Here is a 23,284-nt window from a genome sequence, read left to right as displayed (position 1 = left end):
GGCTCGTCACCGCCGGGAGGCCAATAGGCTGGTCCGAGCGGCCACGCGCACTCGCACCCGCTGCCCCCGAGGCCCTCCCGCGCTCTCTCCGGCGTTCCTCTCCGGCCCTGGTCCAGCCCGCCGCCGTCGGATCCGCCATGCAGTCCCTGCGCGCCGTGCTCCTCCCGCTGCTGCTGCTGCTGCTGGCGGCGCCTGCCTCGGCGCTGCCTCCCCGGGCCGGCCGCTCCGCGCCTGCTGCCACCGGGCCAGCTGCTGGTTGTCCCGAGCGCTGCGAGCCCGCGCGCTGCGCCCCGCCGCCCGAAAACTGCGAAGGTGGTCGTGTCCGAGACGCGTGCGGCTGCTGCGAGGTGTGTGGCGCCCCCGAGGGCGCCGCGTGCGGCTTGCAGGAGGGCCCTTGCGGCGAGGGGCTGCAGTGTGTGGTGTCCTTCGGGGTGCCCGCCTCGGCCACCGTGCGCCGGCGGTCGCAGGCCGGGCTCTGTGTGTGTGCCAGCAGCGAGCCGGTGTGCGGCAGCGACGCCAAAACCTACGCCAACCTGTGCCAGCTGCGCGCTGCCAGCCGTCGCTCCGAGAGGCTGCACCAGCCGCCGGTCATCGTCCTACAGCGCGGCGCCTGCGGACAAGGTACCCCTCCCGCCCTGCGCTACCGGGCAGCTCCCCCGTCCCTCCATTCCACCCTGGCCCTCCCGGCGGGATAAATGGACCAGCCGAGGGGCAACGGAGCGTTGTAGGGTGTTCAGGGCGCCCGCTCGCCAGGAGAGGTGGGTAGGGCTCTGGGGTGGCAGCATTCCACGGGCTCCCTCGGAAGCGAGCGCTGCGCCCGGCCCGGGGTTGGTCGGCTCCTGGCGTGTTCTCAGCGCGCTCTGCCCAGCAGCCTCGGGCCAGGGTGACAAGGCATCCCGTCCGGTGGCCTGCCGCTGGATGCCCTGCGCGGAACCACAGCACCCGGGACCCCTGGAAAAAATACAGGAGTGTAAACATAAGGAGGGGAAAGTTGAGGACTGAGCGGCTTTGGGACCACAAGAACTTATTTCGGTTGCTTCCCTCCTTCTATTCTCTGCTCCCCTCCTAGCTTTGAAATCACTCATGCAGCAATTTTTTCATGGCTCCTCTCAGTGAAAAGTTTAACTTTTTTTGGGAAAGAAACAGCGTTGCCCGTAGTTTCCCCAGATGATCTCCCCCGGGAAGGACTGTGTTAGTCCCACTGACGTTTCAGCACTGTCGCTGCCTGTCTCGCTTGTTTTGAGCCAAAAAAAAAAAAAAAAAAAAAAGTGAAAGCTGCTTCTTTTGAATAAACTAAACTCCAGCGCTGGGTCAGAAATCTGCAGAGCCAGAGGCAGGATGGGCTAGGGATGAGGAGGAAAATGACCGGCTCTCCCTCATTCAGCTTGTCTGTATCCAGACCCCTTCTGACCCAGGAGGTGTGTGGGGGGGGGCAGGGAGGACAGTGGAGAAATGCCTGTCCTAACTTTAGGGAGAGATGCTGTGTCTCCATGAAGAGATGCCATGTGGAAAAACAATACAGAGTTCAGCCCCAGCCAGTACAGTGGTGTGGGGACTGGCCAGCTGGGCTTGGCAGTGCACTTGGCCTCAGCCACCGGGTTGCTGCCCAGACCTGGTGTCACCTTCTCAGTGCATGCATGTGGAGAGAGGGATGGGAGCATGCAGGACTGAGGGTCTAGACTGTTCTTTATAGGAGCATGACCACCTGGCACAGCATGGCTCACATGGAGAGGAGGGTGCAGAGTGGTACAGGGAGTGGCCAGAGGATGTGCATCCACTAATACGGGAGCACAGAGCCCAACCTCAGCCCTCAGGAAACTCAGCTTCTTTAAGGAGAGGAGAATTATTTCAGAGACAGGTGATCTGAGGGCCAGGGAGGGGCGTGGAGAAGGTGCACCTTCGGAGTGCAAGTCCATTGCCAGGTGAGTCGCCCCAAGGCTTTCAGTCTTGATAGCCTCTCCCGAGGAAGCTTCTGCCTCCCCCTCCTGTTTTACACAAGTGAGGCGGAGGTTGAATCACCTCTCCAAGGGCTCTCAGCTGAAATCTGAACCCAGAGAGCCTTCTCCAGAGCCAGCCTTAGGGCCACATCAAAGCCCTGGGAGGGGGTTTTCCAGGAGGAAGGGATCCAGGGGTGCTCCCTACATCTGGGGCGTGGAGCAGCCTGAGCAGAGCCATAGTTTTGTTTGGGAAGTGGGGAATGGATCGGGTTGTGGGCATTTGGGGAGGGCCAGGAATGATCCCGGCTGGGTGATCAGAGTCCCTGGATGGAGGAAGAGGGACCGTGTCATGTACAATGACGTTCTTGGCAGCTCAGAGAAAGCCTGGCGGGGGACTAGCCTAGTGGAGGAGTGAGAATACCAGAGGGTGAGGAGTTTGGGCTCCTGCCAGAACCTGAGTGTGTAGTGACAACGTTAGGAAAGCGTATTTTGGTCAAAACAAGGCAGCCGTTACTGTTTGTAGTCTGGCTGCACGGGGTCCTGAGTTACTTTCACCATGTGAACCGCCTAATTTATGGCCACTGAAGCCTAGTCACTTAACGAGCTCTGGAGTTGGCAGAGTCCAAATACTTGTTTGGTTGAGCTGCCTCTGGAGAGAAACAGGTCCCTCATTGGCCCTCTGTCTACCAGCGGTTCTCCAATGCACTAGGGTGGGGACAGACACAGAAGAATGAGCTTGGAGGGAGACAGAAGGGGTGCAACACTGGCCTCATCCATCCCTCCTACTTTTGCAAATATTTATTGAGTTTGTAACATGTCCGACACTGTTTGTGTGTCTGTCTGCCTGGCACATAGAAAGCACCCAATCCATACGTGGGTGGATGAATGAGTGGATGGATGAATGAATGAGTGCGTAAATAGGAGGTCCTGGAGACCCGTAGCCATCCTATTGCTAGTGGAAGGCGTTGCTTTGCTCTGCCCCTTGCTCCCCATCTGACACTCTGCCCTAACTTCCCAGAGTTATTTCCAGGACGGGAGCCTGGGTGCCAGTGACCTTTGTTCAGCCCAAGCCCTGCTCCAGCTCTCTGCATCTGGTGCCCAGGGTAGGTCAGTTGACATCATAGTGAATGAGGAGAGTTGGCCGCCTGTTCTGGTGCAAGGGTTGCCAGAGTGCAGCTTTAGATGGGTGGACACAGAGGCCTTTAGAGAGGTGCTGTTTGGGTAGAAGATGGGGCAGGGTGGGGAGCACTCTGCCGTAAGGGTGGTCCAGGATCACAGGAATTCAAAGGAGGGTTTGTTTGGGCCGTGTGTGGCGAAAGATGGGGGGATGCTGTCAGAGGAGAGGTCCTTGGGCAGGGGAGCCATCCATTGGAGTCCTGGTGGCCCTTTGGGTGGAGGAAGTGTCACCATTCAAAATAAAGCACTTTTGTCTGTGAATTATTTAATGAAGACCTCAGAGAACATCTCTAATTATGGAATTGGAAATGAAGGCAAACCATCAATTTCAGAGCTCATTGCTGCTGGCAGGGTCTTCTTGGAAAACTATAGTTATAGCAGAGAACAGGCATTTGTCATGTGCTATGGTGGTTAGGAAAGTACAGGGAAAAGGTAGAACTGCAATTAAGAATAGGATAATAATAATAAGGGCTCATGTACAGCTTGTGCTTCTTTTGCTCTGGGCATTTATTTATCGACTCTTCATCCTCCTAACAATGGTTTTGCTATACTCTCCCCTGTCACAGCTGGGTGACAATCACATAGCAGTGCCTTTTCTTGCACTTGGACCCATGCTTCTGGTTCCAGAGCTCTGTTCATAACCCCCACTCTGTGCTGTCGACAGAGCAGCAGCGATTATAAGCCAACTGTAGCTAAGCCACAGCTAAGAGCTGAGATAAACAGTGTTCCAGATGGCTGTGGCCTTAAGCAGGACAGATCCCAGCTCTCCCTCTGCAGGCGCAGGATTTTGAGGACAAGGTTTTCTTCAGTTGCCATCCTTGTAGCCCTGCCAAGGAGAAGCAAACTAGAAGGGGCTGTAGTTAAATCATTTCCAAACTAGAGTCCCAGACCCCAAGCTGCTCTTGAGAGAAAAAGGCCCTTCTGGATCCCTGGAGATTCCAAAAGATGAGCCAGGACTGTGTGGCACTGCATGTCTCTGCTAAGTGGACGAGAAGCCAGGAAAGCGCTCCGAAAAAGACTCCCCAGACCGTAGAAGCCCAGGTCATTTCTCCTCTTAGTACACAGTCCAGACAAGCCCACCTTATCCCCAATGGTGGCCTAGAGTCTCCAAGCCTCAGGCAGGAGGAGGATGCCCAGGGGATCCCCTGCACTGGAGGTTCTCAGGGGTTGCTGGGTCCTGGACTCACCCCAGAGCCTCTGAAGTTGGGGGTCACAGAATAGAGAGTTGCTTTATTTCTCCAAGGCTCGCACCATTTGTAGACTCTATTTAAGTGGTTCTTTTATGGGATCCTTGAACCTTAATCATTGTTATTTGAGGACTAGACACTTTGCTGAAAGTGGGGGAGACATCGTGGAACAAAGCCCCTGCCCTGGAGGCTTAGGCTTGACACAGTCGGGGAGGTACCAGCCTCCATCACCACAAGTGCAGCACCTGCTGGAGGGTCATTTCCAGCATCTGCACTTCAAACACATCTTTTGCCGTTTAAGAAATAAGCATGCAAGGGCCAAGGCTTCATTTTAGGGCAGGGTTGGTAGAAAGCTTTGAGTTTCCAGGTTTCAGTCCTTTGAAACTTGGAAATTTTGATGTGAAAGACTTTGCTCACTGTGGTTGCTTATCTACTTTTATTGCTCTGATGGTTTTACTAAAGAGTTAAAAACTATTAAGTGTTCATAAAATTAGTAAGCTAACAGGATCAAAAGCCAAACATTTGATTTACTTCATTCTGTCCAGGAGAGCTGTAAATAGTTGCATTGGAGCTTAAAATAACTGCAGTCTGTAGGTGATTATGGCCGGACCATGAGCTCACGGTGGTCAGACAGCCTCAGCACAGCGGGGCTGGATTCTGAGTAGGTTTGGAGTTTCGTGATCCTGGACAAGTTTTGTGCCTTGGATTCAGAAATCAGACTTTCCATGAGCTTATATTTCTAGTGAATAAATAGCTCTGGTTAAGTTTAATGAGAAGGAGAAATCAAGCTTGGCAGGGGTTGAGGTTCCTTGGAAGACCAGCTGGGATGGCAGGGCCCAAGGGCTGACACCTGGCCCTGGCCTCTGTGGGCGGTTACCTGACCGATGACCAGCTCCTCCTTCTGAGCTCTCAGCAAGGAGAGGACTGGACCAGCTGATCTCTGAGGTCCCTTCTAGCTAGAATGGCCTGTGCTTCTTGTAAGAAAATCAGTCTCAGAGGAGATCGGAGCCCCAGTCTTTCTATTTTGAAGGCTGAGTGCGTTGCCCAAAGAGTTACTCCGTTTTTGAAAATTGCAACTGTCAAAGCCAAGGTTGGCACTGAATGGATGTGACCCATCTAGAGCCTGGTTGTCCTGAACTTTGGTTCTGTGCTGGCTGCTGGAAGTCCCTGGGAGACTGTGGGTCACATGTCTACCCCCAAGAACCTGAGGCTCTGGGGCCTGGGGCTGGACTGCCTCTGGTCCTCTGGAGTGAGTCTCCTTCTGAGCCAGCATGGCTTGTCTTTTTCCACCTTCTCTGCCACTAAAAGAGAAAAGAGAAAAATGCCATCATCGGAGAGGTTAAGACCTGTAGCCATTCTGAGTACTTTTTCAAAAGACTCCCGGAAGTGGCGGGGAAGTTGGTGTGATTCAGCTCTGCTCAGTGATGTGTGTTTAAAACCACAGGAGGACATTAGCCAGAACAACATGCCTCAGGACAGAAAGGAGTGGCAAGGAAGAGGCCTGTCCGTCACTGATGGATGGGTGCGGAGTTCACCTTTCAGGCTCAGTGACGTGAGGTCCATTTCTAAATCCCTTCAGAACATCTGTTGAATAACTACTGTGCCTTGAAATGTACCCAGTAGAGGGAGCGAGGGTAAGACCCGGTGTCCCCTGATCTCACGGTGCTCATCACAGGTTGTGTGGTGCCCAGCTTGAGGGCTGGGCTTCGGGAGTCCGGGCACCACTTGGAGGATGTGTGACTTCTCGGATGTCAACTGTAAAGCACTCATCAGCACTGACAGAAATCCAGTGAGCCTGTGCGCGCTTCGTGAAGTGCTTTGTGCCTGGTGCTTTTCTAGAGCTCCATCAGCAGCTGTATGAGCTGTAACAACCACTGTGACCGTCACCCAGGACTGCCAGGGCAGCCAGCCCAGGGCAGAAGTGGGAGAACGTCTCTTCTCCCCGGGGTGAGTGGGTGGGCTGGTTAGGAAGGCCTCATCGAGAAGGGGAGCCGGGGCAGGTGTCCTGGAGGCTGGCCTGGGATTACCAGTTCCTTCCTCGGGAAGGTCTCCTGGCAGAGCGAGTCAGATTCCACTGTCTGTCATACTCCGATGGAGATCCAAGAAGTATGTGGCTTCCCTTGAATTAAGAGCCCGGTGTTTGGGACACCTGGGTTTTACAGCTGTCATCTTGTTAACCCTTTCTGGAGTTTGTAAGTCCCCGGGGATGGCAGTTTGGAGAAGCCCTGGGGTCTTCTGGGACAACATGTGGCTTGGTTTCCCGTGCTCTGGGAATTCCTTACAGGGAAAAATTTGTCACAACTTAAGGAAAAGTTGGGCCGGGAGCCCATGAGTACCCTGCAATTTTAAATTCCTAGGACAAATTGTCATGTAAGCACATTTCATAAGACTGCCCTCCACAGCCTGGAAGGGCTGTAGCTGGCGCCTCCGCGTGGGAGAACCGCATCTCCCTGCACATGGACGTCTCCGAGGGCATAGGATTGTGGCTGGAATTTCTGATCATTTCCAAATTTGAATAACCTTGTCTTAATGAGTCAGAGCCTTGTGCAATAGTTTAAGGAGCATCTTCTTCAGTAGTTGTGCAATAGCCAGGGGAGCTGGTGGGCCTGCCTGCACGAGGAGCCATGTTCTCCTCCCCTGCACACCAGCGGGGCAAGACTTTGCCCACTTGTCCAACACTCGCGTCATCTCACACCCCGTGATTGAGATGAGCTCTGGTGCCAGCATTGTAAGTGGCAGTCACTGCACTGGGACAGACACAGAGTTCTGCCACTTGGGCTTGCCAGGCAGATGGCTGCCCACCGGATGTGGGCCACGGCAGGCTCTGCGGTCACTCTGCTTTTCCCTGGCGTGGAACGTGCTACGTGGGGAAGGGAGTGTTACATTCCAGGACAGGCTGGATGGGGGAGGTGCCACCATGCAGGACAGTGACCAAAGAGCTGTCATCTCCATGTGCTTTCTTGAGCTGGACACTGACCGTCAGGTTCCAGGTCTTGCCTGGTTCTTCCCTCAGCTGCCCAGGGAGGGAGAGGTGCCATCTGGGCTACCCAGCCCCAGGGTGGATGAAGCTCTGGGAGGTTCACCTAACTCAGCCAGTAGGCGGAGGGAGGCAGACCTGGGTTTGACCCCAAGTCCTCTCACTTGGGAACTGTCCCTTGACTTCTTTGCCTCAGTGCTGCTTGGAAGTGTTGATTCACCTCTGGGTAGTTTTCCATCATCAATTCTGTTATTCATTTCTACTTTAATTCTGCTGTGGTCTGAGGATGTACTTTACATGATTTCTCTTCCTTTAAGCTTGTCGGAGAGCTCAGTCTTGGTGACTGCTCTCTGCTAGATGGAGGACAGGTGTCCACTGGCCATTGTGTAGATGTAGGGGAATGATCGTGCTGTTCAGATGGACCGGATCCTCACTGATTTTTCTGCCTGCCCAAGAGGGACGTTGAGGTCTCCTGAGTAGTGCAAGGGAGAGGGACTTCTAGTTGGCTAGACTCTTCCAGGACTCCAGGTAGAAACCAGGACCAAGAATGGAGCTGGAAGGATGGAAAATGATATGCTTCTTAGGTGTCCAGGCATAGGCCTCCTTTGGGCACTGTTGTAGTCAGTTTTCTGTTACTATCATGAAATATCTGAGGTTGAGTACTTTAAAAAGAAAAGACGTTTATTTAGCTCACAGTTCCCGAGGTTCAAGGGTGTGGTGCCAGCCAGAGTATGCTTGGCTTTGGTGAAGAACTCATGGTGGGTGGTGGCATAATGGTAGGAGTGCATATAAAAGGAAGAGGTCACATGACCACACAGGAAGCCAGACACACACACGCGCGCACACACACACACACACACACCAGGAGGGGCCAAGGCTTGCTTTTTTATAACAAGCCTCTTGCAAGAGCTGACCAGGATCCCAGGGCAGCACCCCGATCATCCAGTCGTATCCCACTAGGCTTTGCCACTTAAGGGTTCCCAACATCGCCACCCTGTGGCCCAGGCTTACAACACACCAACCCTTGGGGACACGCTCAGAGTGTAGCAGGCGTGCTCTCTTGTCCTACTGAGATGTGGTAGCTCAGGAAGGTCAAAGGCAGAGTTCACTACCATCATCTCCAAGGGCAAAATACTGAAACACTTTGTTCCAAAACACAGCATCCCAGTCACTATACGGAGGACATAACTGTCTTGAGCCAGTGTCACAGAGGGCACGCTCCCCATCATGAGGCTGTGTCTGCATAGTGTCCTCTCAGGCTGAGTTTCTTCTTTTTCTGTTTTTTTGTGGTACTGGTATTGAACCCAGCAGTACTCCGCCACTGAGCTACATTCTCAGTCCTTTTTATTTTGAGACAAGGTCTTGCTAAGTTGCCCAGGCTGGCCTTGGATTTGTGATCCTCCTGGGTTCTTGGGATTACAGTTGTGTGCCACCACTCCCAGCTTCAGGCCAAGTTTCTGTTTAACATTTGCTGGTCAGGAAATGGCCTGAGCTGACATGCCTCAGATCCTAGCCGGACATTTCTCCACCAGTCTGAGATTTTTGGCTCTGAAAAGTATAACTCAATATGGTTCAGCTCCCCTTGGCCAAAACTCAGCAGGAAAACCCAGGTAATTGTCCGGGAGATGTGGGAGGGTGGGTAGAGACTTGAGACAACCTCAAGAGCCCCGTGCACTGAGGTTTTGCTCTTCCTAAGCATCTGCAGTCTGTCCCCTTGGAACAGTCATCGTCGGCCACCACAGAACCCCTCCACCCTCTGAAAAACATCACAGCTCTCACTTTCCTCGTCTCCCATATCAACTCCTCGTTTTCCTGCTTTCCTGGACCTGTGGACGAGGATGCTGCCTTCCCTGCACCGACAGACGTGGTAGCTAGCCAAAGCCACCACCTGCCTGTAGGGCAGATGTGCCTAAAACTGGAGTGTAGACAGTCTTGCAGGTCCTACAGCCCAAACTCCCTTCACAGGTGGGAAACTGAGGCACCCAATGGGAACGAGAGGCACAGCTCATTCAGGGGCGCCTGGGGCACCTGACCCGGGGCCCCTCCCACAGCCCCTCCCAGCTGCCTCTTCCTGCAGGAGCAGTGGGTGTTTGGGAGAGGACGCTCCCCAAGGCGTGATGGACAGCGGGAATCTTCACCTACTCTCCCTTTTCCAGATGGTGCTGAGGATAGCTTTTATTTCCCCCAAATAACTTTTGTTCTCTGGGTTGGAAGATGAATGCAAAGCAATTCTATGACTGGCTTCTCCCCTGGGGGGTTGGAAGCACCCGTGAAGGCTGGGGTGGTAATTATAGTGCTCTTGCTGCAGGCAAAACAGCCCACAGAAATATCATGGTGGACACACGGTGAATCGGCCGAGGTGAGGCTTCAGTGCGTTTAGCCTGTGGTTGGTCAGGTTTCTTTTGGGATAAATCTGCCAGGTTTTTCCCCTTAGCATAAAGGCTCTTTTTAGTTTGTTTTCCCCACATTGTTGAGCCATCCTGGGAAGCGAGTTCATGCACCTGACAGCATGTTGTACTGTGTCCGTTTTTTAAAAGTAAGAAATATCATCTAAACACATCAAAGATAAAAGAAGGGAAAAGATTTGTGAATTTTCCACCACCAGTGTTCCAGCAGCGTCCTCATTTCTGTCCCAAGCTTTGCCACTGTTTGGGTAGCTATCCCTGCTGATGTCCCGTTGGGCCAGGGCAACAGTGCAGAGGCACGCATGGTCATGTTCATGGCTACTTAAGTTTCTTGGATTGTTCTTTTAGGATGGACACCGAGAAGTGCAGTAACTGGATGGAAGGACGTTACTTGTGAATTGCCAAATTATTTTCCGGAAGGTTGTGGCAAGATTTGTTGCCATCAGTTATAGAATTTCAACCTCTTAAGTCACTGAAGGTCAATAAGAAAAATCCCTGAGGGAAATCCTCTGGGGTAGATGGAAAATGATGGTCCAAACCAGTCATTCTGTTAGTTACTTTCTTGGTCTTCAAAGTTACCTTTATTCTGAGGTTCATCTTCTGTAAGGGATAAGCGATGTCTGGGCAGAATGAGCACTTTGGACATTCACTTTTGCCTGGGTTTAGAGAGAATTGTGATCACAGACTGTCTGACCCGGGAGGGTTCGTGTGGCTGTCAGGTCCAGTGTGCCTGGGCTCAGTAGGGGAGATATAGGCCCAAGGACATGAGGCAGGACATGTCAGAGCTGGAGTTCCTGGATGCCCAGCTCAGGGACTCTAGCAAGGAATCTCCAGGATGCCATTGCTGTCCAGGATGCAGGAGGAGGCCAGACGGTTTTGTTTATTTTGAAGAATATGTTCATTCAAATGTTTTGCTTGTTTGTTTGTTTTGTGGTGCTGGGGATTGAACCCAGGTCCTTGCACATACAAGGCAGGTACTCTACCAACTGAACTGTATCCCCAGCCCCATTTAAATGTTTTGTACACTTAGAAGTAGAATGGGAGCCACATATAAGAAACTCAATTTTCTAGTAGTTACACTAAGAAAGTAAAACAAAAGGAACATTAATTTCACAGTAACTTCATTGAGATATAATTCACCAGTCGTGATGATGTGCACCTCTAATCCCAGACTCTGGAGGCTGAGGCAGGAGGATCGCAAGCTCCAAGCCAGCCTCAGCAACTTAGCGAGACCCTAAGCGTCTTAAAATAAGAAAAAGGACTGGGGATGTGACTCAGTGGTAAAACACCTGTGGGCTCAATCCCTGGTACCACAAACACACTAAATAAACAAACAAACAAGCAAATAAATAAGACATTCTCCCCCCCTGCCTGGCCCTAGCTAACCTCCTGTCTCTGAGTTTGTGTTTTCTAGATGTTTCCTGTAATTGGCCTCATTTAGCGGCTGGTCCTCTGGGACTGGCTCCTGTCACTGAGCCTGTTTTCAAGGCTCACTGTGTGGCTTTAGGAGGGCTTCATCTCCCTGCTGTGGAGCCTGACACCAGCCCTGGATGCCTAAACTGCTGAGGCAGGGCCGAGGGTCCTGCCAGAAGAAAGCGGAGCCGGGCCAGGACGGGCATTGAATATCAGGGCATTGAATATCAGGGCATTCTGTGCGGGGGTGGGTGGGGGGGACCTTGTATTGGGGGAGCGAAAACATGAGGAAGTGCCGTTTTGGGATTCATTAGCTCATATGCTTTTCTTGGCTCTGGAAAGGATGAGGGAAGTGGTCTGGCCTTCCCCCTCATCTCACAGACAAGGTAACTGAGGCCCAGAGCAGGGAACTGGCTTGTCTTGGGTCCCGGATCCACTCTTCACTCCTTGCTTGAGGCCGAGTTTCCTTCTGGTGTGTGCTGAGGCTTCTGTGGCCCCTCATGGGCCTCCTTGGGCAGCTCATGGGCAAGTGGGCCTTGGACACTGCTCTGGCCTCTTCCTGGAGGCCAAGGCTTGCTCTCCATCTCCTCTCCCCTGGGGCTAGCCTGACCCTCCCTCTGCCCCCAGGCGAGCAACCTCTACTGGCCCTGCCTCCTAGGCCTGCAGTGCCTGGGCAGCCCCAGACAAAACAACCCGAGGAGTCCTGGCAGGAAGAGAGGCCAGTGGAGAAATCTGTGAAGGTCAGGACCGGAGCCAGATGCTTATCAGAGGAACTGTTGATGGCGTTGCAGACTGTGCAGTCAGCTGTTTCCCCAAAGATAATAGATGCATCATGAGGGGCCTTCACACACTCTGAAAAGAAGTTGCACGGTGGAACATGATGGGAAACTTTCTTCTACTACATAAAAGAGGCCAGAAAAGTCAAATGCAAGGATCTGGACCGAAGCCAAGCATTCCACACAGGCTGCAAGCAAGGGTCACTGTCACAATTTTTTTCTCCTTGCCACTGATACTGAGGAGCAACTTTTCAATGGCAGGCACCTCTGAGCAGAGACTCGTTCTGGAAAAGGCACCCTTTCCCAGTAAAGCCAAAGCTGCGCAACGGGGCTGAGCTTGTGAGTCACAGCAGAGTTAGGGGCTGGCAGCCAGCTGGCCAGGTGCCCCCAAAGCTGGTTCCTGATGCGCCTGTTTGAGGGAGACTGTCCTAGACTTGTTTGGGTGATCCTTCTGCTTCCCTCCACCTGCCACCATCGACCGCAGCCTTGGCCCAGGCCCCGTAAACAGGCCCTGCTCAGCGCGCCACCCCGGGCAGCGCGGCCTGAGGTCCGCTGAGCCTTCCCCCTCGGAGCTGGAGCCGCCTGGGAGACTGCCCCGGAAAGAGAGGTGCCGCCAGCTCTCGGAGTGCCAGTGTGGGCTGGAGACTGGAGACGGAGGCCAGGCTCCCGCTCCACCCCCTTCCTCCTTTATTCATTAAAAGGAAAGAAAGAGGTCACATGGGTTCTGTTTCTTTCTATGCAAAGGACAGGGCGGGTCTCTGCCCATTATTCAATTTTTAATCTTAGGGAAAATGACTGTTACTACCTGGGAATTCACTGTATTTTAGCAAGAGCGGTTCTAAGGGCCACTGGCTGTGGGAAGATTGACAGGACACCAAAGGGACACCGGGGGCCACGTCTTTCTGTCGCGTTCTTCCTTCGACTTGGGGATGATGATGATGGCGCCTGGGCTTTTCAGGTTGATTTTAGACCTCAGCTGGCCACTGTGGCCACAGCTCGGTGATGCCTGTGTCCTTCCTGGGCACCATCTCCCTAGGGCTCTAGGAGACGGCTCTGCCTGGGCTCCTCTGTGCCCGGGGGGCCCCTCGCCCTGGAATCTGCAGCCCCAGCACGGATTAGGATGGGGGTCTGGCTTTCTGGAATGTGCAAGGTGTCACTTCAGCGTCTCCACGCCTCAGACCAGCCCTGAGCCCGACTCTGGCTGCTGCTGACGAGTTTCCTTGGAATTTAATGGAGTGGCGTAGACAGAGCCCCGCCACCCAAACCCAACACAGGCAGCCAGCGGTCTTGTGGGGCATCTCCGGCACTCACTGGGGGGCAGGTTCTGCTTTTCCTCCCCCAGGCAAACTCTCTCGCAAACAGGAGGCCCCATCCATCCCGTCGCGCTTCATGACTGATTCAGATAGATGTCCCTGGACCTGCAGGGAGAAGGTGGCCAGCCCCGCTGGAGGAGGAGGAGGAGAAGTCCTGCTCCGCTCCCTGCCCATCTCTCCCTCCCTGCTCATCCGGCGGCTTCTTCCCCGCTGTCTTCTCAGGCCATTCTCAGACTCAGCAAGAAACCTCACAAAGGGAGCATTTTTTAGGGGAAGACTCATCCCCCTTTCCCTCTCTGGATGCACCCAGCACCCCACCCCAGCTGCAGGCAGCACAGTAGTTAACCGCCTGTCTCCTGGTCCTGTCTCAGCTTGCCACCCATTCCTGGGACAGGTGTGCTGGTTGGCCCTCAGGTGCCTATGCTCAGCCAGAGAGATGAGGCGAATTCCACCCTGACACGAAAAGTCCCGAGGGGGGACCCAGCGTTGAGTAAAGATCAGTGTTCCCGGTCCTGTCTTCCTCACCCCAGTGACTGGCCAGTTTGGGCACTTGGTGTCGGTTACCCTGGCCTGCAGCCTGCTTGTTCCCACCTCTCTGTAGCTCTGTTTCTGCTAGTGCACCCCCCATCCGACGTGCTGGTGGTGGTGGGCTTTGGTGCAGGGGGTGCTGGGAAGCAGGAGGAGTGGTGGGGGTCGGCTGACCTGTGGATCCCCCCAGCTGCTCCCTTGTGTCTCGGTCCTTGTAAAGGTGCTGGACTATGAGTAGAGCAGGTGGGTGAGGACTTGTCCGTGGGTCCCAGGAGTGTCATTTCCTCCTGGGAGTCCCCTGTGGATTGGGGCCTGGATTTGCTTAGTAGCGTCTTTGTGGTCTCCTCTGGCAATGCTAGGGATTGATGGCAGGACCAAAGGAATGCGAGAGTGGCCCTCAGACTGCGCAGGAATGAGAGGACGCCTCCGGCAACAGATTCTGGGTGTCACTGCAGGAGGCTGAACCTCTGGGGCAGGGCTGCAGGAAGGTGCCCATGACAGTGAGGAATGGGCCCCACCCCTTCATACACTGCACTGGTCCCAAAGATCTTTCCCACTTTGCTCAACATCCTGCTGGGGGCTGCTGTGTTTGCCTTCTTTGTTTACAGTTTCCTTTCCAGGGAGACCCAGAGCAGTGACTGCAGGAGGCCAGGGAGACTTTCCTGGGCAGCTGGGCGGCGCTTTGAGCCCACAGCAGTGGAGGCCACAGCACAGGCTCTCCTGGTCCCCAGATGGTCAGAGTGGCTTCCTGGCCCTCCCAGGGTGCAAACGCCTCCTGTTGCCCTCATTTCCAGCCTCTGCACGAAGGATTCGGAAAAACTTGCATGCTTTTGTCTCTGGCCAGGTCCAAGTGGCAGAAGAAAGGAGACGTCCAGCCGTCCTCACCGACCACCAGCCTGCCTGGTGCCTTAGCTTGTCCCTCGTCCTAAAGAGCAGTCCCGTGCCCATTCTGCTGTATTTTTGACTGGCCGTTTTCTTCACATCTTTCCTGTCCCCTGAATCCGGGCGGTTGTTGGAACTGGGCTGTGCCCTTGCTTGTGGTCTGGAAAGCCTGTGCTGGTGTTCAAAGTTGAAGAAATTAGGTCAAAATCACAAGTGATTTAAAAACAGGAAGGGACCTTAGAGGTCACCAAGTTAAGTCTCCTCATTTAAAAGTTGAGGAGTCCCCCACCTGGTGGGCCTGCCTGAACTCCTGCAGCTGTCCTTGGCTGGGTGGAGGCGGTCCGGCATTGCAGGTCGCTGAGGTTGGCCGCCTTATCTCCTGTTTTTAGCAGCGGGGTGCTGTGTCAGCCCCTGCAGAGGGCCACAGGCACCTGGGCTCCACAGACTGAGGCCACAGTTCCCGTAGCTCCTGATCTGCGTGTTGCACCTTTTGCTACTTTATCTGGATTTTGGTTTTAAATGAAATGAACTTGCAGTGCGGGCCAGGCAGGCTTCCTGGACATGGGCCTGCGCAGTCACATGGGCCCCATGTTCAGCAGGGTCCCAGCTGTCTTAATGCTCTGGGGTTTGCTGTTTTGAGATCCCTAATAATTTTTGAACAAAAATTTCATTTTCATTTTGCCCTGGGCTCTGCAAATTATGTAGCCCGTCCTGAATGTAGGACAGTGCATTAAAATGCCAGGGATTTGATCAATCTGTTCTTGCAACTGATTTGAATTTTGGGAACATGCTGTTCCCTGTGAATAAAGGGGGATTCATTTCTTTTCCCTCGAATACACTGTGTTCTGTTTTCCAAATTAGCTCTACTTATCAACTCTGCTGAGAAATTGGATGGTGGGATTGTTCTCCCTGGAAAGGAAGGTTATGCATCCTGGCCCTTATTTCTTGGGCTGGAAGTGCAAAGCACATCCCACAGTGATGGAGCACGGGAATCTCCAGCTCGGGAGCTCCAGATGGATGGGGCTGGCCTCCGGCCTCTGCTACTTGTCAGGGCTGAGGCTCTGAGCATGGTGCTTTCCTTCTTTGACACTCTTTTTTTTCCATCTTTCTGTAGATTGGATATAAGTTCCACCTCTCAGGCTTGCAGGAAAAATTAGAGAGCACATCTGTGTCTAGCATTGTGCTTGACATATAGTAAGTGCTTAATAAATAACTAATGTTACTCTTACTGGTGTATTGTTTTGTTGCCAATATCGAAGGTTGGGTGGGATTTGACTAGCTGTAGTGGGGGAGAAACAAGTGTCCCAGGCAGGAAGGAGAATAAGTGTGAATGCAGGGGATTAGGATGGAGCACAGCATCTGGGGGGGCTCAGGGAGAAATGAGATGCTTAGAAGTTTTGGAAGTATGAGTTCTTGGAGGTGTTGAAATGCATTGACCCGGTGCCGGGCTAAGAGCTAGGACATGGTAACCTGGAGACCATGACCTTGAGTGTGGGCCATGAGATGAGTATTTTGTAGGCATTCTGTCACTTAGGCCCCCCACCTGCCCTACATGTCACAGGGTTCCATGTTCCAGGAAGGGAGATGGAGGTGTGGACAAGGACAGCTGCTGCCTGAAGTGCCCCAGGTGCAAGGGGCAGAGGAGGAGTTTGATGCTAGTTCTGCCTCTGAAGCCAAAGTGGCTTTTCACAGCCTCACTGGCCCTGCTGGGACTGCGGGGGGCTGGAGTTCAGCTCGACCTTCCTGCCCACCCTGGGCGCTCCTGAGTTTGTGAGCCACAGTTGCCATGCCAGGTTGGGAGAGGGCAGGCAGCTTGCAGGGAGAAGGACAAGGGACAAAGGACTGCACTGAGGATAGAGCTGAGCTAGTTCCAGTGCTGGACTGGCCAGGGGCCAGGGCTGGGAGAGTTGCTGGCTGTCGTAGTGCAAGGGTTGGCCTGGGGTTCCAGAGCTTTTTATATTTTATTTAGAGATAGTTTTACTAAGTTCGTAAGGCTGGCATTTGAACTGGTGGTCCTCTTCCCAAGTTGCTGGATTATAGGTGTGTGCCACATGCCCGCCTACCCCTGCACTTTTTTTTGGTACCAAGAATTGAACTCAGGGGCACTTGACCACTGAGCCACACCCCCAGCCCTATTTTGTATTTTATTTAGAGACAGGGCTCACTGAATTGCTTAGTGTCTCACTTTTGCTGAGGCTGGCTTTGAACTCGAGATCCCCCTGCCTCAGCCTCCCAAGCCTCTGGGATTACAGGCGTGGGCCACTGTGCCCAGTTTACACCTTCACATTTCTCCTTCTTTTTTTAATATTTATTTTTTTAGGTGTAGTTGCCTTTATTTTATTTATTTATTTTTATGCAGTGCTGAGGATCGAACCCAGGGTCTCCCACGTGCTAGGCCAGCGCTCTACCGCTGAGCCACAACCCCAGCCCCTACACCTGCACTTTTCAGGTAGTCCCTTCCCCTTTATTTTATGGCTGTGGGCTCGTTGATCACCTTTTCAAGTGACCGTGATTTCGTAAATTTCCTACAGAGAAGAAGCGGTTATTTTTATATTCATTATTACTTATGTTGCTAGGAGTAATTCAGTCTATCCTCCGGCGTATTTCCCTACTACCCACATACAGTCCTCTGGACCCCCATGTCACTTCTGGTCTGCTACATGGGGCTGGCAGGTGGGTGATAGCAGTGTCCCCAGGAGCTGCATCTGTACCAGGACAGGCAGGGTCATCTAAGTAGACCCAGAAGTGACGGCAGCATATGCAAACACATCTCACTTAACCCGAATAAAATGATTCTCCAGTTTTACTTTCCCTGATAGAGAATTGCTCTGTGATGGAGGAAGGGACTTGTGGCCTCTGCCACCTGCAGCTTAACTATTCCCCTCCAAGATGCATGATGACACCGCTTTCCTAGGGCAAGGGAGGCGCGCTAAGCTGGAGCTCTCTCGACCTTCACTGTCCAGTCACCTCTGCTCTGAAACACTGAGCCCAGAGACACCAGGCAGAGGTTCCTAAATGTTCACAATTTATAGCACCTTTAGCGTCCCAGTAATTTTTTCATGACTTTCAGGCCAAATGGAATACCCAAGGGTTCTGCTGATTAAGTAGTTAGGTCCCAAAGAACCTACCAAGTATTTGTGTCCTTACAACATGGTAGACATTTGAAAAAGAATAAAGTAATACTTCACTTTATTTTTCAAGAACTATAAGTCCCCGTGAATAGAATTTATGCACCTGTCAGGTGCCACATGACCTTTCACATCTCAATTTCGATTGGACCCAGCCAGCCCTGTCTCTAGTTCAACATTGAGTTTCATGCGCTTTGTTCCTTTTATCACAGCAACTACCAGAAACTCAACTTTGCAAAGGTGTGAATCGCAAAGAGGAAGGTAATGCCATCTGATTTGAAACTGAACTGCCTGGAGCTAGTTCCCAAGGTGTCCAGGGGATATCCAGCCTCGTGTTTCTCCGGAGAACGTGCAATATCTTTTGAGCTTGCTGTGATGTTCTGGGAACCTTGGGGCAGACATTGAGGAACGTGGCATTAGGACTATAAGCATGTACTTCTTTTCCTCCTGCCTCAGTTCTAATCTTTATCTGATGTGTTTGCTTTAAAGATGAAACACATATTGATGTATTTAAAACACATCCAATGCATGCTCATTCTCCTGAGAGAAGCAAAGAGAAAAGTCTGTTCTTGGGCTAGGGAACAGTTGGTAGAGTGCTTACCTCACATGCACAAGGCCCTGGGTTCATCTCCTGCACCATACACAAAAAAGGTCTGTTCTCGGGTTCACACTTCCGGCGTGTGACTTCCATTTTCACTGCAACAAATTTTTATTAAATGTGATAATGGATGTCAAATACAGTCAGCCTTCTGTATCTGCAGGGTCCTCTTGCATGGATTCAACCAACTGTAGGTAAAAAAAAAATGAAATATACATCAACAAAAGCAAACTGCATCTGGCTGCACACGTACAGATGTTCTCCTTCCACTCTTCCCTAAACGATTCAGTACAACTATTTAGACAGCATTTACATTGTATTAGGTACGGCGAGTCATCTAGAAGCGACTTAGTGTACATGGGAGGCCGTGAATAGCTTGTGTCAAGTACTCTGCCCCATTTTTCTATAACGCAGGGATTTGGGTGTCTGAGGAGGGTCCTGGATCTAATTCCCGTGGACACTGAGGGTCGCTGCACTTACCCCCTGGCACTCTCCAGGAAACACTTTTCAAGGGAATTGATTTTTGAAACTTCTCCACACTGAGCAGTCTCTTCCTAGCAGTTGTTGATGGTGTTTAATATGTGTTTTTATTTGTAAACCACCGAGGAGGGTGGGCCCCAAGGAAGCCGCATTTGTGAAGTTGTGTTCTTGACTAGTAGTTTTTAAGCAGCAGAGAGGAATCTGTTATTATCTTGGGATAAAATCCTGGCAACGTGAAACTCATAAAGTTAGAGGAAATGCCAGCCACTCTGAATGGGTCCTTCACTGTGTTAAATATCCAGCGTAGTGAGCCTCGGTGGTGGCTTGCGCTTCTAATCCCAGCACTTGGGAAGCTGAGGTAGGAGGATTGCAAATTCAAAGCCAGTCTCAGCAACTTAGTGAGGCCCCGAGCGACATAGTGAGACTCTGTCTCAACACAAAAAATAAAAAGAGGTGGGGATGTGGCTCAGTGGTTAAGTGCCCCATAGTACCCCCAAAAAAAGAACAAAAAGAAAAGAAGTATCAGTAGTGATAAACATGTATTAGGTAAGTGGAAAGATCTGTCTCTGTAAAGTACTGTGACTCATCCTTCTGCTAATCCTAGTTATTTACCACTTCTTTTTCTGTTTAAAAATGAAGTCCTATAGTATAAATGATTCAGTTTTTGTTTTTGAGAATGTTTTGCATACTTGAGATTCTTTGCTTTCCACATAAATTTGAGAAATTGGTTTCAAATTTCAAAAAAAAAATATCTGCTGAGATTATTCATGGGGAGTGTGTTTAATCTGCAGATCTCTTTAGGGAGAACTGATAGCTTAAAGATAATGAATCTTCAAGCCACAAGTATGGTATCTGATTTATTTTGACAGTGTTTGGGAACTTTCTTTTTTTTTTTTTTTTTTGAGAATTTTTTTTAATATTTATTTTTTTTTAGTTTTTGGCAGACACAACATCTTTGTTCGTACGTGGTGCTGAGGATCGAACCCGGGCCGCACGCATGCCAGGCGAGCGCGCCACCGCTTGAGCCACATCCCCAGCCCATGTTTGGGAACTTTCGGTGCACAGTTTCTCAAGTATTTCATGAAACATTTCCCTGAGTATTTAATGTTTTTGATGCTCATCATTGATGTTCTTAAAAATTTTGATACCAACTTTTTATAGACAAATACCTAGAAGTGCAACTGGTTACAGCCGTACTTCTGGGACATTGGTCAGCACACTGACTCAGGCTGTAGAGCTGAAGCATTTTCCAGAAAGGCTCTCACTGGCAGTTTCCTCTCTCCTTTCCGATCTCCGTGCCTTTCCCCTTCCTTGCCTGTTACACACCAATCACAGCCAGAGCCAGGTTCCCTTCAGGACGGTGACCCAGCAGTTAGAAGGGCCAGGCCTTGACTTTGCAGGGTCTCCTGTCCTGGTGACTGGCTGGGCCTTAGTTCTAGCCTAAGGGGATGAAGCAGGGGGAGCAGAGTCTGGCTTCCCAGGGGCCAGAGTTGCCTTCCTCTGGGTTGTGCCCATCTGGGTGCCTGGATTTCCTGCTGACTCAGCCCCTGCCCCTCCCACAGTGGCTGTGGGGTGAGTTACAGCCTCCCCTGGATCAGTCCTCCACGGGGTGGGTGGCCATGAGGACACTGCTGGGAGGAGCCTGGGGACCCACGTGCGTTGCCAGGGTGGCACCTACGCCTCTCCCTCTCCTTCTCGGCTGTCCTGCTGACCACCCTGTGCCAGTTCCTTTCTTCCTTTCTTGAACTGCATACATGGCTTGGTCAAGGGCTTCCTGTGCATTGCTCAGGAAGGAGCACCGCAGGCACTGAGGTGGGTGCTGCTCTGGTGGCCTGCAGGACAAGGGGTGGGTTTGAGAGTTTGTGATACAGCGGGACCACACAGCTAGTGGGCACCATGCCCAGGGCCATATTCTGCTCCTCTTAAGGCCAGAGCCAGGCCCAGCATGCCCCCCTTACCAAGTGGCTGGGATGCCCCAGCCTCCCCAGCCTCCCCAGCCTCCGACTCTCATCATCCCTTGCACCGCAGCTCATGGCAGAGCTGCCTGGCCTGGCCTCACCCATGAGCCGTCCCCACCTGGACTGACCCTGCTGCAAGGAGGACAGTTGACTGGCCGCTGAGGGCAGAGCCAGCCAGGGTGTGGTGAGGCAGCAGCGGCTCCGGTTCCAAGTGGATCAGGAATTAACACCCAGCCAGGTGCTCCTTTAATCCTTCAGTCCTCGTTCTGGTTGGAGAAGCCAAACATTTCTTCTCGGGTTGGCTTTTTGGCCATCTTTGAACAATTCATTGATGTTCCTTGGGTTCAGTTGTTTCTGTTTAGTTTCCTGTGGATGCTGGTCCACCAAAAGATGGTCTCGAAAGGTCAGAGGTCATCTGACCCACACAATTCAGACCTCTCAAGGGCTTTTTGTCACCATCTGTCCTCCCATTGCCCCTCCCTCTGCTGCCCCTCCCTCCATTTATTCATCTGCCAAGTTGAAGAGCCCTGCACTCACTCTGAGTCTAGGGCAGCTCATTCTAGAGACAGTGGCCCCATTTTGCAGGTGGGGACATGGAGGCAGAGGTCATTCTGTGGAATGAAGATGGACCTCAGGCCTTCTAGTGTCCAGGTCAGATTCCTGATCACTTTTTCTAGACTAGTGAGAAAACACGGCCTTCTCCTCTGATTGGGAACCCCTGGGTTCATCTTGCCCTGCTGCAGGCAGGTTCTCCCAGGCCTGCCCAATGTGGGACCTCAGAAAGAGGAAGTGAGTTAAGGATCCACAGTGGGCAGGTCTAGTAGTTGTGCTTCTGGAGAGATCCTCAGGAATGCGTTAGCTCTTTGGAGTTGCCGGCTTTGCCTGAGTCACACTCTGCCCTCTGCCCAGCCTTTGCTCTGGAAGCCTGTCCCAGGAAGCCCAGATGCTTTGTTTACAGCCACCTCTGGGTGATGTTCACCAGGCTTCGTGTTTGAAAGGAACATTTCCATCCCCTCATTTCTATCTTGCACACCTAGGAGGGCAGCAGATATGTCTGGGGAGAGTTCCGAAGTGGGGAAGTTGTGGATTTGGAGAAACCGTGAAGTCAAGGGGCCTTGCTCAGATTTTCCTGTCATATATGCATGCTATTGATCTATGGAGAAGTCACTCAACCTGTAAGCCTCAGTTTCTCCAAATATACTATGGGAGCAGTATCTGATTTTTTCTTCCAGAAGAAGGTAGAAAAAACTAAAATGAGGTAGCACATGATAAAGCAAATAATGATAAAAGCAGCAATAATAAAATGATGCTATCGTGAATTTGTCAGACTAGTTGATTTCCCCCAGTAGTAGCAGGGCTTTTTGTGATCCTTCTATGTAAAAGGATCAGATTTCAACCCTGAAAAGCTTGTTAGAACCAGGGAGCCAGGCAGAGAGGGCCTTTGTCTATAGATGCTCCCTCACTTCCAATAGGAGACGCTCCAGAGAGGCAGGCTAGCCCTGGAGTGTCCCTCTGTGCAGTGGTAAGGAGTTGGGTTGCTGTGGTCCCTGGTGGCACAGCTGGGGAGGAACTGAGACACCATCTTCAGATGCTCAGGTGCTGCTGGGGGAGCTGTGACCAGTCACAAGAGGGGCTGGAAGTGTCCCAGTTTTCACTCAATCTAGAGCCTGGGGAATGGCTGCTTTCCCCGAGTCAAGGGAGACATGTGTATGTGTGTGCAAGCATTCATGTGAGACTAGGTGTGCATGTATGTAAGCACCTGAGTGTGCATGCATGTGAGCATGTGAGCGTCTGCATATATATGCATGCATGTGTACGAATATATGTGTGTGTGCACGTGCATGTGTGAGTGTGTATGCGTTTGAGTGTGTATGTGCGTGACTGTGAGTGTGCAGGCTTGTGTGTGTGTGTACTTGTGAGTGTGCATGGTAGTGCTGTGATGCACGTGGGCTCCCTCTAACCCATCTCCCTCCAGGCCCTGCGGCACAAAGCACAGTACGGTTAAGTGCCTGGTCTTTTCTTTGTTCTCAGGGCAGGAAGATCCGAACAGTTTGCGCCATAAATATAACTTCATCGCTGACGTGGTGGAGAAGATCGCTCCTGCGGTGGTTCACATCGAGTTGTTTCGCAAGTAAAGAGGCCTCCTTGTTTGCTCTAACCTCTGAAGCTTTCGATGACAAATGCTGCCTTTAGCAAAACACCAGTGCTATTTCTGAGACGCATTCAAGTGTCAGAGTGTCACTGAGTAGATTCTTGCCTTATGATAAATGCTTCTCCCTTAGGACATTTTTCCATTTGACTATTCAAATCTACATTCTTGACCCTTCAGATGCTTTAAGAACGTCTGGCTCTGCAGAGATTCCCCAAGAATATTTTCTAAGTGGAATTTTTCAATGTGTTGCAAAAACTGGCACGACGTTTCGTCTTGGGCTGTTAAACCTGGTGTGTGAAGCAGCGATCCCCTCCTGCGAGTCACACAGAGCCAATCCCCAGGGCCTCGGTGGGCGCGGTGCACAGATCTGGGAT

At 51.9% G+C, this 23,284-nt stretch overlaps 1 protein-coding gene across 1 annotated transcript in view; it reads left to right on the top strand.

The window, feature by feature from the left end:
* The window catches only part of Htra1 (HtrA serine peptidase 1), a 46,183-nt gene continuing 22,899 nt past the window's right edge, over positions 1–23,284 (top strand). The window contains exons 1-2 of the mRNA XM_078049623.1: positions 1–621; positions 22,790–22,889. Of these exons, the coding sequence (XP_077905749.1) occupies positions 138–621; positions 22,790–22,889 (584 nt within the window). The 5' untranslated portion in view covers positions 1–137. The remainder of the gene's footprint in view (positions 622–22,789; positions 22,890–23,284) is intronic.

Source organism: Ictidomys tridecemlineatus, chromosome 1 (assembly GCF_052094955.1).
Source record: "Ictidomys tridecemlineatus isolate mIctTri1 chromosome 1, mIctTri1.hap1, whole genome shotgun sequence".
NCBI lineage: Eukaryota > Metazoa > Chordata > Mammalia > Rodentia > Sciuridae > Ictidomys > Ictidomys tridecemlineatus.
The sequence above is the reverse complement of the archived record's forward strand: the minus strand, read 5'-3'. Positions and strand labels throughout refer to the sequence as shown.